Source organism: Colobus angolensis, unplaced genomic scaffold (assembly GCF_000951035.1).
Source record: "Colobus angolensis palliatus isolate OR3802 unplaced genomic scaffold, Cang.pa_1.0 Scaffold10, whole genome shotgun sequence".
Lineage (NCBI taxonomy): Eukaryota > Metazoa > Chordata > Mammalia > Primates > Cercopithecidae > Colobus > Colobus angolensis.
In genome coordinates this window covers 20564611-20583947 of record NW_012110919.1, presented here as the reverse complement: position 1 = coordinate 20583947, position 19337 = coordinate 20564611, and the positions used below count along the sequence as shown (strand labels likewise).

Genomic DNA, 19337 nt, shown 5'->3' with positions numbered 1-19337 from the left:
ACAGCTGCGACATCGTACCAGGAACCTGAGTGGTAAATGATGAGGATGCAGCTCTGGGCCCATTACAAGGAGGAACTTTCAGGCAGGTGGAGCTGTCCAAAGACATGAAGGCTACAAGGCTGAAGGGTGAGCTGCCCAGCTCGGAAAGCATGCAAGCATTTCAGCCTCCCACCAACACTGGCATACAACAGGGCTCCTGTCCATGGCTCCCCGACAGTGGAAGGCAGAGTGCCAGTGTCTGTGAAGTTTTCTGAGGACAGCACACAAGGCCACCTTCTGATGCCCAGTGGAGTTGTTAGCCCTCGTGGCCTGGGGCCTGATTACAGGCAGGGGTCCCAGGCCTCAGGAGGAGGTTGGCTCAGATACCTTCTAAGGGCACACATAGACACTCCAGAAACCATCCCCCAAATTGGTTTTTTCTTTTAGAAAATCCTGAGGCCCAGAAGCAAATTGCCCCTGGAGGTCTGTGGTCTCACACCTGGAGGTCCCAATGCCTGGTGAGCCAGACATGGGCAGCCTGCTCCCGTCTTCATGATTACCTTGCTCGTCCTGTCACCACGGTCTGCGCCCAGGGTGCCATGATTTCCTTGAAACTGCCATGGTCAAAGAATCCGCTCTGCCACGTTCCCTTCAGAGCTGTGGGCAGAAGGGCAGAAGCCTGGGCTGGAGGGCCAGGTGGCTGGGGGCCCCCAGGACACACGTGGCTGCGTAAAATCTCCCTAAGGACAGCCTGGCTTTAACCTCATAGCCCAGATACCCCTTTCTACCTACAACCACACAGGTCCCAACCCCTTTCCCCCCTTCCCAAAACACCTCAAAAGACAAACAAGGCTGCAATAAATATACCAAGTCAAGAATTCAGTCCACACGGAATATCTGACTACCATCGACAACCAGCCAATTCCAAACACGCTGAGATTCTAATCACAGCCTCTGCCCTCTCTTCCTAAGATGCAGAGAGTGGACAGATACCTCCGGAAGGTGGGATTTCAGGAACGGAACACCCGCCCCAAAAAACTCATCCCTCACCTGCTAGCTGCTGGCTGCAGCTTAACAACCACTTAATTGAGGAAAAAGTTTCAATTTCCCAGAGAGAGACAGAGAGAGAATATGATGATGTCAACCACAGCCATCGGTGGGAAGGAAACGACTTAAATCCATGCGACAGCATAAATGGCTGTGGCTCTGACCAGGAGGCACAGCCAGAGTGGGAGGCGTTTCAGGCGTGGGAGGCCCGGAACCCAGGCACGCAACAGCCCAACTTCAGCATCTGCTGAGGACTGGCCTGACAGTGAGAAGCTGAACATTTTTTAATTGAGATAAGCAGCCCCCTCAGTGTTTACAGGCCAGAAAGCCCAAGAGAAATGAAAAGAGAGAGAAGGAAGCCACAGGGCTCCTCGCACTGGCCAGAGTCTAGCACGCTCTCGAGGGTCACCTCTCTTGCATCGCACAGCCGAGGAGCAGCCAAGTCTAAAGGTAGCAGCATGTGAAATTCTAGATTTGGGATATAGTGACAGGAGCAGCTCAGCTTTCCTATTGTGTTCTGGTTGCTCAGAATGAAATAATATACCTCCAAGAGAGAAACTCATCCCTTTCAGAGAAAAGGAGAGAATGTGTATACGCAAAAATGTGTGTGCATGTGCATGTGCATGTGTGTTCACGTGTCCACGTGTGTGTGTGTGTGTGTGTGTGTGTAGGTATAGAAGAGGCCAAATTGGCCAGGCATGGTGGCTCATGTCTGTAATTCCAGCACTTTGGGAGGCTGAGGTAGGCAGATCACTTGAGGTCAGGAGTTCAAGACCAGCCTGGCCAACATGGTGAAACTCCATCTCTACTAAAAACACAAAAATTAGCTGGGTGTGGTGGCAGGCACCTGTAATCCCAGCTACTCAGTAGACTGAGGCAGGAGAATCACTTGAACCCAGGAGGCAGAGATTGCAGTGAGCCAAGATCACGCCACTGCACTCCAGCCCAGGCAGCAGAGCAACACTGTCTCAAAAAAAAAAAAAGAAGAGACCAAATTATCTATCCTGTGTAAACTCACAGAGTTCCTTTGTAAGAGAGAATGAAAGAGAGAAAGATAGAGTCTTCTCTTTGAAACTCTGATGTTTCAGCACTGAATTTTCTACTGATGAGACAGTGGGGCAGTTAGAGACCACGGAGCATGGAGCATCAGGGGAGGGAGACCATGACCACCATTGCACCCCACCTCCATCTATTAGCTCCAGAAATTGGAGGCTGTTTCCACCCCTTCTGGGTCAATGGCTGAGGAAAAGCCTGGAATAAAATCTCCATTTCTCCACTCTCCCTGCATTTGATTTCAGGTGTACCACTCTGGGATATGAGAACAAATATCAAGCCTTCTACCTAAGTGCTCCTTTGTCTCAAGCCCTAGAAAGAAACCCAAGACGAGGTCCTAGGCAAAATACTTTAGAACTTACTTGGGTGAGGCCTTCCTGCAAGCATCCACCGGGGGTCGTAGGGAGCTCTGGATGGGAGGAATTCAATTTCTCTGTCAATGGGGTCAGTGGGTGTGATGATAGGGACAGGGCTGTGATTATCCTAAAAAAGAAAGCCAAGTCTCTGACTCAGTCTGTGGTGCTTGTCAACCATGCCTCTGATCAGCACTTTGCTCCTCTGACTATGATTATGCCTGGTTATGCACCAATATCCCCTCCCTAGGGCTCCTGAAGCCACTGCTCTGATTGGAAAATGCCAGATAAGGACTGGCCATCCCATGGATTCTTCCGAAATCTAGTTGATGAACTCCTGAGTGTGCTTCCCAGTTCACATGGCATCACTGATGCTGGGAAGTTAAAGAAACACAGGAAAGGGTTGCTACTGTTTTATATGGTCAGATAGGAGGAAAAACATCTTAAAAGAAAGAAAAAGAGAAAAAGAGATTGGTTGCAGAGAGTGGTAACAAATGGCATGCAGATGGGGAAAAGGGGCACTTGGGAATACAAACTGACATTTGTGACTTGGGGTTCTTGGCAGAAGATCTGGAATGACCTGAACTCTGGAAACCCAACCTCTCAGAAATGATTATAATGAAGAAAGACAACCTCACTCATTTGTTAGGAATGTTACAGTTAACCAAGAACTGTGCCCACTATTGTCCCCTTCTTACTTTGGTGAGGACCTATCAAATGCTGTGCTCTAAATATCACTTCACTTAATCATCATGATAACACCATGAGTTAGATGCTATTATTCCCGTTTCACAGATGAGGAAACAGGCTCGGAAAAACTTAGGGTCTCTCCCAGTGTCTTATAGCTACTGAGGAGGAATCCAGGAATCAAATCCAGCGTGATTGTAAAGCTTGAAGATTCAGTATTGTCCAGTGCTGCCTCTCGTCAAGAGGCAATACTACGTCTTTCTAAAGGATCAACAGATAGCATCCTTACAATGGCATTAGTGCCACCAAAAGAGCAAAGGACAGCTAGTACAGGGCTAGGCATCAGAGAGAGAAGAAAGAAGGAGTAAGAAAAATCAACCCCAGCCACATGTGTAGTGCTTCCTGCTCCCCAGCCTCCCACACCACCCAGGAGGTGACAGGGACACAATTAGCCCGTGAGCTTGATGATAGAGTCTTCCAGGCTCTAAGCTGCAGGGGGAGTACTGCACCTTTGGCATATAGGACAGCCACTCCAGAATGGTATAAACCCCCTCAAAGTCATCTGGCACGGTGATGTGGGAAACGCCATTGTAATGCATGATCTGAACGCCACCCAGCTGGTTGTTGGATGTGTAGACCTCTCTTCCCAGGACCTGCTTTGACACAACATGGTTAGCAACGTCCTGCATGGAGCAGGGCTCTACCACCTGTTTGGAAATCATCTCAGCACTTCTCAATCCTAGCTACACATTAGAATCACCCAGTGGATTTCAAAAATCCTGATGCTCAGGCTACATTCCGACCAATTATATCAGAATCTATGAGGCTGGGACCCAGGCATTAGTTTTTGTGTTTTGTTTGTTTTTTAGTTTCTAGGTAATTCCAACATGGAGCCCAGTCTGAGAACCGGTGATGCTGCTGACTGCTACCTTGACCATCTCCAAAGCAAAACCCTAGCTAGAGTTTCTGATTCAGCCAGTCTGCAGCAGGGCTTGAGGATTTGCATTTCCAAAAAGTTCCCAGCTGATGCTGATGCTGATGCTGATGTTGTTGGTTCAAGAACCACACTTGGAGACTTTGGTTGGGATTTGAGCAGACATTAAGTATAGAGACTTCTCAACATGGAAAATGTTTTAATACAGTGACAATAGCAGAATACAAAACTGTGTATCCACTATAAATTAGCCACATAAAGACAGAAGATGAGAGGGAGCTATACCAGAATGAGAGAAGCTGCAAAATTACTCTTCTGGGGGGTCCTTTTCTAATTTTCTGCAATGCGTTATGGAAATTTCTTTGCTTTAATAATTTCTTTTAAAATATCAGTAATACAGGGAGTTAGATCCACCAGAATAGCCTAAAACTATTTTTTTTTTCTCATAAGGAGCTCAGATAACTGCAAATAGGAAAAAAAGAGTTCTTGTATCAGTAGGAATGAAACTGGTTTCATATTGAGAAAAATCCCCGATCAGAGACCAACGGGAATGTTAAAATGACTCCTGGCCCCCAAGAATCCACTCCGCACAGGCCCCTTTTTCGTCACCTTGTTGAGAGCACTTGCTCCCGTGAGGATGATGTGGGAGTTCTCCACCTGGATCACTCGCTGGCCCAGCCTCACCAAGTAGGCCCCGATCCCAAGGGCTCGGCAGGTCACCTGTGGAGAGAGGACGCCTTCTGAATTCTGGAGAGTGGCGAGGGACCCAGCCCCCACAGCAGGGAAGAGTCCAGGAACCTGCTGGGCCCAAATAGGAAGTTATGTTTTGACCAACGGCAACCCAATTTGAAGCCAAACCTCAGTAGAGGCAAAAGCCTATTCTTTGGGCCACTTTATTGAGCTTGGATTCCTATATGGAAATAACACAGTTAACAAAGACAGCCGTAAAGACAAGCAGCAGACACTGAACATTTCAGATCTTAAGAGGCTTGTGTGTAGCTCTTCTGAGCTTGGGCATTCATGGGCCATTGCAGCCTCTTAACAACCAAAAGGACACCTAGGAGTGCATGTAAAAACTAGTGAAATTCAAATAAGGTCTGTACTGAGTTAACAATATTGTGCTAATGTCAATTTCCTGGTCTTGATAATGTACTAGGGTTATGTGAGTGCCATGGGGGAAGAGGGGGTGAAGGGTGCTTGGAAATTCTCTGTACTATCTTATAACTTGTGGTGGGTCCTAAATGACTTCAAAGTAAAAAGACTGTACATATAAGCTAGAAAACAAGCCCAAGGAAGATGCTTATGACCAACATTTACCACCTTGGAAACTGAAGATTCAACACTGCATGTAAAAATAAGGCCTTCCAGGGCAGTTTATCATTAAAGAGCACTATTACTCCTGCTGCTGCTGCTGCTGCTGCTGCTGTTAGAGTAGGTAGGTAGGCAGACATGAGCAGGGCAGGAGAGGAAGGCAACCATCAGGTGATAGTTAGGGGGTTGTTAAAGTGTCGCTCTAAAATAACAATTGGTCACAGCTGGCTCCAGGGACGGGCAGGCTCCTGATAGATGAAAACACCCGAAGCCAGTGATCAGCAGTTTCCCAGTCAGATCTCGGTTGCTGGGCAGGTGGGCTCAAGCATGCACACCAAGAGGCAAGCTGGCAGAGTTTATCTGCTACGTGATCTGCTTCTAGGAACACTTGACTGGTAAGGGAAGAAGGCCTCCAGTGAGCATGCACACAACTTCAGTAAACACACTGTGCATGCGGCCCCTCCTAAGTGCTGGCAGGCCACTTGCATGCAGACAGCCCACCCCAAGGGAAGAAACACAAACCCTAGAATCATGCCAACGCATAAAAACCCAAAAGGGTCAGATGAGGCACTTGAATCTCTCAAGTTTGCCTTGCTTGGCTCTCTTCTGAGTGTACTTCATTTCGTTCTTGCTCTAAAACTTTTTAATAAACTTTCACTCCTGCTGAGAAACTTACCTCGGTCTTACTCTGCCTTAGACCCATACAGATTCACCACCACAAACACCGCCACCACCACCACCACCGCCACCACTACTGCTACTATTGCTAGTACTAGAATTACTACTAGTACTACTACTGCTGCTGCTGCTGCTGCTACTACTACTACTACTACTACTACTACAGTACTACCATAGTACTACTACTACTACTACTACTACAGTACTACCATAGTACTACTACTACTACTACTACTACTACAGTACTACCATAGTACTACAGTAGTACTACTACTATAAACAGAAAACATTTTTGGAAAGACCATGGGGATGGGATGGGGACTACTCCTTATATGCCAGTTAAAGTCAGATAAAAGTTCTTCTAAACATTCAATACCTTTAAAATAAGATGAGATTGGACCCTGATTCAAACAAATCACTAGAAAAGGGTATTTTGAGACAACTGTTAAACCACACTGGGTTCCAGTGATATTGCTGATTCTGTTGGATGTAATATTTGTATTTCAGTTATGTTTTTAAAAAGCAGGGGAAGAGGGTGGGAGTCCTTATCTGTTAAAGATCTACCCTTACATTTTGGGAGGCCGAGACGGGCAGATCACGAGGTTGGGAGATCGAGACCATCCTGGCTAACATGGTGAAACCCCGTCTCTACTAAAAAATGCAAAAAACTAGCGGGGCAAGGTGGCGAGCGCCTGTAGTCCCAGCGACTCAGGAGGCTGAGGCAGGAGAATGGCAGAAACCCGGGAGGCGGAGCTTGCAGTGAGCTGAGATCCGGCCACTGCACTCCAGCCTGGGCGACTGAGCAAGACTCCATCTCAAAAAAAAAAAAAAAAAAAAAAAAAAAATCTACCCTTAAGTATTTGTGGATGAAAAGACATGATGGGGGCTGGCTTTAAAATACTCTAAAACAGGGTGCAGGGGATGGGGGTGAGACTGAGGAAATAGCGGTGGGGCATCATGTGGTAACTGTAGGAGGTATGTGATGGGCACATGGAGTTCATTATTGATTCTCTCTAATTTTGTGACTATTTTAAAGTTTCTATAATGGAAAGTTGAAAAGTAAGAGAAAATAGAAGAGGACTCACCAAGCTAATGGTGACGATCTCTTCGTAAGCCAGAGAGGACTCCCCAGCAATCATGCCTGAGCCCCTCAGATTCTCCACGCCCAAGCCATCATCCTTTCCGATGATATCCGTGATCATGTATCTTCAAAAGCAAACACAGGTTAAAGGCTGGGCTCTAGCCCAGAAAAATCCAAGGTGGATGCATTTTCCAAGGAGGGACTGACTGGGCAGCAAGGTGAGAGATTGGAAGCAGACAAAGCATCCAGAGGCAAAATGAAATTGGCATCTAGCACCCTCACAATGGGTGCTGAGATTTCTAAAAGGGCAAGTATGGAATCAACAATCATTACCCTGCTCTATAATCCTAGCACTTTGGGAGATCGAGGTGGGCAGATTGCTCGAGGTCAGGAGTTTGAGACCAGCCTGACCAATATGGCGAAACCCCATCTCTACTAAAAACACAAAAGTTAGCTGGATGTGGTGGCACACGCCTGTAATCCCAGCGACTTGGGAAGCTGCGGGAGAAGAATAACTTGAACCTGGGAAGTGGAGGTTGCAGTGAGCCAAAATTGCACCACTGCACTCCAGCCTGGGTGACAGAGCAAGATTCTGTCTCAAAAAAATAAATAAATAAATAAATCATTCATCACCCTGCTCCCATCTGTGAACGGAAAATAAAAACTAGGACCACGATTCACAATGCCAAAAGGAACAATTTAAGCTGAAGCTGAGTCGTGCAAGCTGCCTTTCCTTTCGTTCCTTTTGTAAGCAGACAGATACAGATAAAAGGTGAAATATCTCCACAGGTAGTTCCTCTATGTCCACCTTATCTTATAGAAAGTGCTGACTTCCTGAGCACAAAAATACATAACTGACTTTCCCTGCCTGCGCTTTTTCTCTTGCAACATGTGATTACCAGAACTTCCCTCTTTCCCCTCCAGGCTGCTTTTCTCCTTTAAACACTGAAGGCCTCGCCACAGATGGTTTCTATGGTTCCGTGTTCTTTGCTTCTGGATGTGTCCTTAACCTTGGCAAAATAAACTCAATTGATTGAGACCTGTCTCAGATACTTTTTGGTTTATACAAAAAAAAGATGTCTGCTTGAGCAAAGGCTGTCTCTGTGAAATGTCACCCTCAGCCCATATTCCTCCAATGGTCTCAGAGAGATGCGGGTACACAGAGGAAGCCTGTTCACAGTCAATCAATCAAAGATTTCAGGGCCACATAATAAGCACGAGAAACACTGTCCAGCTAGCCTCTGTTAGAGATTCACAATGCACTTTAGCATGTGTGATGGTTAATATTGTCAACTTTAGGATGCAAAGTATTGTTTCTGGGTGTGTCTGTGAGGGTGCTGCTAGAGGAGATTAACATTTGAGTCAGTGGACTGGCAGAGGAAGACCCACCCTCAATGTGGGTGGACACCATCCAATCATCCAGCTGCCAGAGCGGCTAGAAAAAGCAGGCGAAAGAAGGTGGAGTAAGCTGGCTTGTTGAGTTTTCTGGCTTTCATCTTTCTCACACTCTGGATGCTTCCTGCCCTCAAACATCAGACTCCAGGTTCTTCAGCCTTTGGACTCTTGGACTTATGTCAGTGGTTTGCCAGGGGCCCTCGGGCCTTTGGCCACTGAAGGCTGCACTGTTGGCTTCCCCACTTTTGAGGCTTTTAGACTCAGACCGAGCCACTACTGGCTTCCTTGCTCCTCAGCTTGCAGACGGCCTATCATGGGACTTTACCTTATGATCGTGTGAGTCAATTCTCCTTAATAAAGTCCCTTTCATATATACATATATCCTACTAGTTCCATCCCTCTGGAGAACGCTAATACAGCGTGCTACAGATACTGAGAAGGCCTGCAATAAAGATGTTTATGAGATCTCATTTAACCCAGTGTTTCCCAAACTCATCTGACTATGGAATTTCCCCCCAACTTATCACTAACATTGCAAAAAAACCCAGTCTGGGAAATCCTGAATCAGTTAATGCCACTAAGAAAAACATAACTTGTGCTGGAAAAGATAGTCAGTAGCCTCTGAATGCTCTCAAAGAACAGACCTCTCTCTGTCCCACCCATGCCTTCCCAGTTTGCCAAGTCACCGCTACATCAGTTTGATCATAAAAAGTGAGCCTGCAGTTCCTAGTAGATTCACGAGAATCCAATCTCATTCTCCCTGCATGAAGTGCTATTTTTGTGAAAGGAGTCACTCATCTTAGAATGACAAGGATGGATTCACCTTGGAGAGTATAACAAATGTTTAAGGCATCAGTGCCCCCAACAGGCATTGGTTCCCGTCATACAAACACCACCACCCCGCTAGTAAACATCGCCACGAGCCCCGAGGAAAGAAGACAGCTGAAATTAATCACAAGCAAAATTAAGGAGCTACCTGATAAGTTATTTACCTGGATTCTCCTCCTTCCTCGATGTGTTTACAGTGGACAGAGTTCAGGGAGCTGATTCTGGTGTAGTCTTGGGGAGTCAGGTACAGGTATTTAAATCCCTTAAAAAATATTTTAGTGAGGCTATGAATCCAGTTCCCTGCACTGAAAGCCACTGTTTTTTTTTTTTAATGTGACCATTGTAAGGATGGATGTTAATAACATGTTAGTAACATGTCAATGACACATTAATAGATCTCATGTAAATACCATATTAATAACATCCATAAACTGAAGTTCTGCTTTGAGCTAAGCTCTCCTCTAAGGACCATCTCATTTTTATTTCTTATTGCCAGCACCCCAACATGAAATTTTAATTTTCAAGATACACTGTTTATCCACTGTTTACATACTCTGTATATGTATATATGTTAACAAATATTTTATTGCCACCCCAAAAATTATTTTTCTGTCTTCTTGGGGGTAGTGGGCAATACCACCCCCAGAGAAAACATGCTCTGAATGGAAAGGATGACTGTCCCCTGTCGTTTCACATCTCAGAATGCGTGTGTTTCCCCCATTCATCTTGCCTTTGATGGCAGCTGGTATCTATACAACTCCCCGAAGATTTTTTTTTACTTGAGGTGGGGGGTCTCACTCAGTTGCCCAGTCTGGAGTGCAGTGGTATGATGATCACGGCTCGGTGCAGCCTTGAACTCCTGCACTCCAAGTGATCCTCCCACCTCAACTTCCCAAGTAGCTGGGGCTGACTACGGGCATGCACTATCACGCTCACCTAGTTTTTTAATCAGCAGAGACGAAGTCTGGCTATGCTGCCTGGGTTACCTAGGTTGGTCATGAATTCCTGGCTTCAAGCTATCCTCCCACCCAAGCCTGGTTGCTGGGATGACAGGTGTGAGCCATAATTCTAAGAACACTATGAGGCCAGGGAGTTGACACAATCACCTCTGCATCCTCAGTGCACATGCATTCAGGAGCACGCAGTATATATCAGCTCAGGGTTTACAGACTTCTTTCATTATTCCCATAAGGAGCCTTTTTATATCTTCTTTTTCTAATCACCATTCCCACCCCCCTCACAGTGAAATGTTAATATCACTGATACACTGTACACCTGTTTATACACCACATGTATATCTGTGCTTTATACATAAGTGAGATTTTTTTTCACCTCTTGCAGGTACTAGCACTCCCATTGAAAATATAGTAGCAGCTGAGCAGAATCACCCTGCCCCGCCAGCTTCACGACGTACTTTGTGGGGGTCTTCTGGGTCCACCCAAGCCACGTGGAACATGTGTTTGATCTCCTCTGCCATGCCAATACGGGCGCCACTGTTGGCTGCCACGTAGATTTTGGGAATGCCCTCTGCCCGGGCCATCTCGGATGCTCGCAGGTACAGAAGGTCCTCCCCAGGGCCAAAGGATCCGATGCGAAAGGTGATATCATTGCCGATGACAATCATGTCCCGTCCTTCTGGGTACTCCTGGGTCTTAAACCTCATTTTGAAGGCCACCATGCCCACCTGGCAAGGGGATGAATGCACAAGGAAAATGAGTTTGTTTCTCTGGGGGAAAACTTTTTATTTTAGTATTATTATTATTTTTGATACAGGGTCTTGCTCTGTTGCCCAGGCCAGAGTACAGTGGTGCAATCATAGCTCATTACAGCCTCAACCTTCTGGGCTTAAGCAATCACCCCTGCCTCAGTCTCTCGAGTAGCAGAGACTATAGGTGTGCACCACCACACCTAGCTAATTTTTAAATTTTATGTAGAGACAAGTTCTCACCATGTAGCCCAGGCTGGTCTTGAACTTCTGACCTCAAGTGATGCACCCACCTTGGCCTCCCAAAGTACTGGGATTACAGGTGTGAGTTACTGCACCTGGCCCAAAAATATTTTTAAGGGGGCGACTCCAGCCAGGGGCTAGGCTCTGCTGTTACCTCATTTCCACCAGGAAGTCGGTTCATCTCCACCAGCTGGCCCTGAGAGTCCAACACTAATTCAGTGTATGTCAGGATGTCTTTGGGATACTTGTCTGGGGAGCCCCACAGTTTAAAGAGAGCCTGGGGAGAGAAGAGGAAAGAGAAAAAGCTTGAAGTCATCAGTAGGGAGGAACTATCTTTCCCAGATGGAGATGATGTGTCATGATTCCAGGGTGAATTTTGTAGTTCACTCTCTCTTTTCAAATCATGAAATATTTAAAGCACCCATCCAGTGGCTCTGTCAATTCTTGATTTTTCCATAGTTGTTTAAGGTTTGAAAGAAAGACGAGAGTTGTTTAAGGTTTGAAAGAAAGACGAGAGATGTGACTGAAGCCCCAGCTCATTCTTCCTCCCACCTCCAACCCACAGGTGACCATTCCCTTGAATTCAGTCCTATGCATGCTTTTTATCTATTTTCCTTCATCCTGTATGCATACATTGGAAACACACAGTATTATTTTGCACTGCAGACTTTAAATAAATGGTACCACACTGGACACACCCTTCTGCGAATTACTCTTTTTTTTCCCCCACTCTTATTGCCGAGGCTGGAGTGCAGTGGCGCGATCTCGGCTTACCGCAACCTCCACCTCCTGGATTCAAGTGATTCGCCTGCCTCAACCTCCTGAGTAGCTGGGATTACAGGGATGCACCACTGCGCCCAGCTAATTTTGTATTTTTAGTAGAGATGGGGTTTCTCCATGTTGGTTAGGCTGGTCTCGAACTCACAGCCTCAGGTGATCCACCCACCTTGCCCTCCCAAAGCACTGGGATTACAGGTGTGAGCTACCACGCCCAGCTGCAAAATTACTTTTTCTACTCCTCTTTGTTTGAGAGATTTATCCATATTGATAAATTTAACTCTGGTCTGCTGTTCAGTTTTCCATTCTCTCTCTTTCTCTCTCTCTCTGTATATATGGAGATACAGATATAGACACAGACAGACAGCCGGGCGCGGTGGTTCACACCTGTAATCCAAACACTTCGGGAGGGCGAGGCGAGCAGATCACCTGAGGCCAGGAGTTTGAGACCAGCCTGGCCAACATAGTGAATCCCTGTCTCCACTATAAATTAAAAAATTAGCCAGGCATGGTGGTGCACGCCTGTAATCCCAGCTACTCCAGAGGCTGAGACAGGAGAATCGCTTGAACCCTGGAGGTGGAGGTTGCAGTGAGCCAAGATCTCACCACTGCACTCCAGCCTGGGTGACAGAGCGAGACTCTGTCTCAAAGAAAAAAAAAAAAGATAGATAGATGTGTACACACACACACACGCACACACACACACACACACACACACACGTGCATACACCTAGGAGTGGAATTGTAGAATTTCTGGGACACAGGGAATGTGAAGCTTCAACTTCACTGCCTTCACAAGCACAGTAAGAACATATAAGGACTCTTCTGCTCCATATATTCTATAGCATTTGGTCTTGTAAAGTTTTTTTGAGGGTCTTGTTGTGTCACCCAAGCTGGAGTGCAGTGGTGTAGTCATGGCTACACCTCACTGCAGCCTCAAACTCCCAGGCTCAAGTGATCCTCCCATCTCAGCCTCAGTAGCTGGGACTACAGGCATGCGCCACCACACCTGACTAATTTTTAAATTTTTTGTAGAGACGGGGCTTTGCCATGTTGCCCAGGCTGGTCTCGAACTCCTGAGCTCAAGCAATCTGGCCCACCTCAACCTCCCAAAGTGCTGGGATTACAGGTGTGAGCCACCACACTGGCATGTACAATTTTTTAATGTTTACTCAACTGCTGTGTGTGAAACCATATTGTGGTATTAACCTGTACTTCACTGATTATTAGTGAGGTGAGTGCCTTTTAATATGTTTATTAACCATGTGGGTTTCTTTTTGGCAAGCTTTCTGTTTATAACCCCTACCCCTATTTTGTATGGTTTTGCTTTCTTTCCTCATTGATTTATAAGCGTTCTATAGATGAGCTACTTCTAATCCCCTGCTGATCATAAGGCACCGAAATGTATTCTCCCAAACTGGGACTTGTCTTTCCTCTTTTGCAGGAACAACTTTTAAGTTTTAATGTAAATTTATGGGTCTTTTCCTGTATAGCTTATGCTCTTCACTGACTCCAAGTGGCTTTAATCCTCTTAAAGTTTATTTTTGTTATTGGATGTGGCAGAGATCGAAGTTTATTTTTTCCAATCAGATAAGCAATTTCCCGAAGATCATCCCCTCATTCACAATCCCGCCTCTGCATTCTATCAACATTCTATTTATGAGCGGGCCTGAGTCTAGGCTCCCTGTTCTGTCTAGTTCTGTCACACCACCACACTGTCTTAATTACTGTTGCCTTAAAATAAAGTGATGACATCTGCTAAGATGACTCCTCCTGACTTTGTTCTTATTCAAAATGGTTTTTGCTATTCATGAGCTTTTACTTTTCCATATGAATTTTAGGATCAGCCTCCAAGTTTCACCAGAAAAACTCTGGAATTACATAGAATTTATTAATTTGATAAAAACACAACCCTGAATCTTCCCATCATTCGTGAGCATGGTATAGCTCTCCATTAATTTAGGCTTAATGTCACTCAATGAAGTTTTAAAATTTCCTCCATAAAGATCTTAATTTTTTATTTTTTCCTAGATAAACTTATAGTCTTGTAAATGGCATTTTTTTCTCCAATTACATTGTGCAATTACTGCTAGTCTATTGCAATTACAACTGATCTATTGCAATCGCAATTATCGATTGCAATTGATAATAATGCAATTATTTTTTGTACACTGAAATCTTATGTCTAGCAATCTTGCTGTATTATGTAACTGCTTCTATAGATTCTCTTGGATTTCTTATAGAGACATTTAGATCATCTGCAAAAAAAAATCATCATTTTGCTTTTTTTCTTTCCTGTCTTTACACTTCATTTATTTTTCTTGGTTATTGCTTTGTCCAGGAACTCCAGTAAAAAATGTATAACAGAAGCTGCGATAATAGACATTTCTGTCCTGTACTTGTCTTTAAAAAGAATACTTCTAACATTTCACCATTGGATTCTATTAATTTTGGGTTAATATCCTCTATCAAGATGAATAAATTCCCTTCTATTCTTAGTTTGTTAAAAGCTTTTATTATAAATAGATGCTGTCTTGTCAAATATTTTTTACATCTATTAAGATAGTTAAGTTTTTTCTTAATCTATTAATATGGTAAATACATGAATAGACTTCCTAATATCAAATCATATAAGAAGACACAGGATAAACTCTACTTTGTCTAAACTTGAAAAAAAAACCATTACTGGATTTCATATGTTCATATTTTATTATTTTTATGCCTGTGTTCATAATAAAATAACCAATTTCCCTTTTCCTGAAGTTCCTACCTGGGGTTAATATTAAGGTAATAACCTGAAAAAATGAGTTAAGAAGCACTCACCTTTTAAAAACTCTCTAAACAATCTAAATACAGAGAGAACTATCTGTTTCCTAAAGGTTTGGTAAAATTGTTATAAAACTATCTGGGCCCAATTTTTAAAAACGATTAATTTCTTTAATGCTTGCAAGTATTCAGATCAGATTTTAATTTATTCTATAGCCATTTTTGATGAGATCTATTTTCCTTGGAAAATTTCCACTACATCTAAGTTTTCAAATGTATCAGTCATCCATAGCATTCTGCTTCTTTATCTAAAAAAGAGACAATGGATTTGCTCCTGGTTTAGTCACGTTTCTTCCCTTATGGCTCTTGAGGTCAAAGGCTAAAGGATACAGACAATGACATTCTTAATCATACGAGTTTCCACTTATTAAGCACCTACTGAATACACATACTTTTCCAACAACTTTATGTGGTACGTACTGTTATTATCCTTATTTTACAGAAGAGGAAACTGAGGCCCAGTGAGGTGAACGAACTTGGCTAGGGACAACAGGAAGCAGATCCAGCATTCGAGCCGAGGCCTGAGTGACTCTGAAGAGCAGCTTTTCCTACTCTTCCGTATCCTCTATACATGAGGCACGGGCACAGGTAGGAACAGACGCTTCCTGCCTACACTGGAAGGTCCCTGACCTCGGTTTCATGAACGTCATTCACAAAGCAATGGTGGGAAGTAAAGAGACATTCACGTCACCAATGTCAGTGGTTCAGGCTCCTTTAAAGTCCCTATGGTATAAACATATGAAGGCATAAAAAATACTTAAAGAAAATGCACCCAAATGTTCTTTCAGGCATTGATGGTGGGAAAATTACATATGAGTAAAATTTTATTTCCTTATTCTTACCTTTCCATAGTTTCCTATGTATATTTTAATCATCAGAAAAACATAACAAAACATTATTTTTTTGTTTTTGAGACAGAGTCTCACTCTGTCACCAGGACTGGAGTGCAGTGGCGCCATCTCGGCTCACTGCAGCCTCCACCTCCCAGGTTCAAGCGATTCTCTTGCCTCAGCCTCCCAAATAGCTGGGACTACAGGTGCCCACCACCATGCCTGGTTAATTTTTGTATTTTTAGTAGAGACAGGGTTTCACCATGTTGGCCGGGCTGGTCTTAAAACTCCTGACCTCAAGTGATCCTCCTGCCTCGGCCTCCCAAAGTGCTGGGATTACAGGCTTGAGCCACCGCGCCCGGCCCAAAACATTATTTTTAAAGAGTAGACTAAAAATTACTCAAAGGCAGTGACCCCCTCCTCTTTCCCAGAGCTACCTAGACTTCGAACGGTGCCTGGCAAGTAGTAGGTACTTACTAAATGACCATTAAAAAGACCAGAAGGAAACATATCAAAATGTTAAGCTATTTGTCATCAGAGTATGGGAATAGGAATTATTTTTTCTTTATTCCATCCTCCTTTATTTTCTGAAGTTTCTATATCCTATTACTCTTATCATTGGGATAAATTAGTCTTATTTGAAGAAAAATACTATGAAGTAGTTCCCAACACATTAATTTCTTTTTCTTCAATGAAGACCTTGTTCTTTTTTTTTTGAAGATGGAGTTTCACTTGGTCACCCAGGCTGGAGTGCAGTGGTACCATCACGGCCCACTGTAGCCTCGACCTCCCAGGCTCAGGTGATCCTTCCTGCCTCAGCCTTCACAGGCATGTGTCACCATGCTTGGCTAATTTTTGTATATTTTGTAGAGATGGGGTTCTTAAACTTCTGGGCTCAAGCAATCCTCCCTCCTCAGCCTCCTAAAGTGCTGAGATTACAGGCATGAGCCTCCGCACATGGCAAAACCTTGTTCCTTAGACTAGGTTTTTTTTTTTTCCTTTGAGACGTAGTCTCGCTCTGTCGCCCAGGCTGGAGTGCCTTGGTGCGATCTTGGCTCACTGCAAGCTCCACCTCCCGGGTTCACACCATTCTCCTGCCTCAGCTTCCAGAGCAGCTGGGACTATAGGCGCCCGCCACCACGCATGGCTAATTTTTCTTTTTTTTTTTTTTAGTAGAGACGAGGTTTCACCATGTTAGCCAGGATGGTCCCGATCTCCTGACCTCGTAATCCTCCCGCCTTGGCCTCCCAAAGTATTGAGATTACAGGCGTGAGCCACTGCGCCTGGCCTAGACTAGGTCTTTAGAAGGAGAATTAAGGATGGGCTTTGGTTCTGGTGGAATCTGCTGGGAGGACCCGAGTGGTACTGGGTCTGAGCCGTCAGACTTGCCTGCCTGAATATTTCTGGGAAGTCATAGATGTAGGTAGTTCCCAGGGACTGGGCCTGGAATCGCTTGGCCTGGAGCAGATCCTTGGTGACGTAGGGAGTATTGATCAGCATCCCGTGCTGGGGCCCTTGCTTGTTGCCGAAGGAGTGAAACATGATCTGGACCAGAAAGGAAAGAAAACAGAGTGAGAGAAAATCACACTACTCCCCCAATTTATTTCTGCCCAGTCCTCAATGAAAATGCAGATGGGGGAAGCAAAGCAGGCCGTATGGCATAACAAAGTGAGTGCCTGCGCTAGGTAAAACTCTCTTCTTCACCACTGTGGAGAACCAGAACAAGAAGGGACAACAGGGACGGCGGATACACAGTTCCAAAAGTACAGCGATCAGTGCGTCACACACTCCCAACAAACAGGCGTTCATGGAAACACTGGTGATATCCGAACGTGGTCCATGTTGGTGTGAACAGTCCTATGCCAATGTCAATTTCCTGTTTTGATGACGTACAATGGTGAAGTTCAACATTAACACTGGGGGAAACTGGGTGAAAATCCTCTGCACTATTTTTTTTCCCCTCTGTACTAATTTTGCAACTGCTTGAGAGTCTTCAGTCTTCAATTATTCCAAAATAAAAAGTGCATAGCCAGGCACAATGGCATGTGCCTATAGTCCCAGCTACTTGGGAGGCTGAGGCTAGAAGATTGCTTGAACTCAGGAGTTCAAGCCCAGTCTTGGCAATATCTCTTTAAAAAATGGCATGTATATATACATATATATTTATGTACACACATATGAATTTAACTGGCAGTCAAAAGAATATTTAATTCACTTTACAAAAGTCCTAGAACACGGTTGGGAAAAGTATTTCCCTAAGTGAACCAATCTGAGGACTGCATTATAGTCAACCATAGCAGTGTACAACTTATCCCAAATATGGCCATATGGCCAGGTGCAGTGACTCATGCCTATAATCCCAGCACTTTGGGAGGTCAAGGCAGGCTGATCACTTGAAGTCAGGAGTTAGAGACCAGCCTGGCCAATATGGTGACACCTCATCTCTATCAAAAATCCAAATATGGCCACAGAATGGATTAAACTTGGAGATTCACTCTCCTTCTTAGGTGAACAAAAAACCAAGATTCAAAGGCTAACATATTTAACATAACACTCAGAGGGGGCTACCCCAACCCAGAATGACAAGGCAGAGAAAGGCAAGACCACCTCCAAACGCCTTCTTAATCTACAAATTGATGGCCCAAGCAGCCTGCTTCTGCTTTCACTTAGACCCCCATGGCACGAGCCAGCCTTACATTTCCGGATCTGGAGTCAGTCACTTCTTTGTAGAGGCTGATGTCCAGGTAGTAGCCCGACTCATTGGTGATGAACAGGCGGATGGGAACAGCGCTGCCGGTGGTGGTCTGGTGTATGTTGATCTTGACTTCAGCCTGCAGCACGCGGAGTTTCCACAACCGGCTGCCGTAGCGCATAACCATGGAGCGCACGGACTCCTCGATCTGCCCCAAAACACAGCAATTCCAGTTTCAGGGCCCAGACATCCCAAGGACATTTGCAATAGCACTGATACTAATAAAAGGATGAGATATACTGACTGCAAAAATGCCTGGGACATAGTATGTATCCAACAAAAAGTTTAATAACAAGCAACGGCTCTTGCTAAGCATTTAAAACTCTTTACCTCACTGCGCCCTTGTAAGTAGTCAAGAGAGGTGAGCTTTTTTATCCCTCATTGACAGATAAGGAAACTGAGGCTGATAAGTGACTGAGCTACTACTGCTACGTTATACTATCTTTACATGCCTTTGACTCAAGACATTGAACTGCTTCCTTCTGGAACTACGTGAACTAGTGAGGCCAGAGCAGCTGCATGGGTTCCCTGAATCCCCCAGACACCAAACGATGTATCAGGACTTCTCTTTTTAATAATATTGTTGTATTAATTATTTTTAATAATATTAAATAATAAAATAAAATATATAATTTATATGTGTTGTTTTATTATCAATATTAATTTTATGAATTATTTTATTTTTAATTTTTAAAATTTTTAGTAGAGATGGGGTCTCTCTTTGTTGCCCAGGCTTCTCTTAAATTCCTGGGCTCAAGCAATCTACCCACCTCAGCCTCCCAAAGTACTGGGATTACAGACGGGACTTGTTTCATTCCAGACCACTATAAAAGTCTGTCAGCTCGTGAAGAGCCACAT

General features: G+C 44.5%; 1 protein-coding gene across 1 annotated transcript in view; it reads right to left on the bottom strand.

Moving 5' to 3' along the window:
• ACACB (acetyl-CoA carboxylase beta) overlaps positions 1–19337 on the bottom strand; it is a 175585-nt gene that overhangs the window by 12200 nt on the left and 144048 nt on the right. The window contains 10 exon segments of the mRNA XM_011937064.1: positions 540–636; positions 2442–2562; positions 3629–3772; positions 4663–4773; positions 7128–7248; positions 9511–9608; positions 10761–11030; positions 11449–11571; positions 17117–17272; positions 18424–18627. Of these exon segments, the coding sequence (XP_011792454.1) occupies positions 540–636; positions 2442–2562; positions 3629–3772; positions 4663–4773; positions 7128–7248; positions 9511–9608; positions 10761–11030; positions 11449–11571; positions 17117–17272; positions 18424–18627 (1445 nt within the window).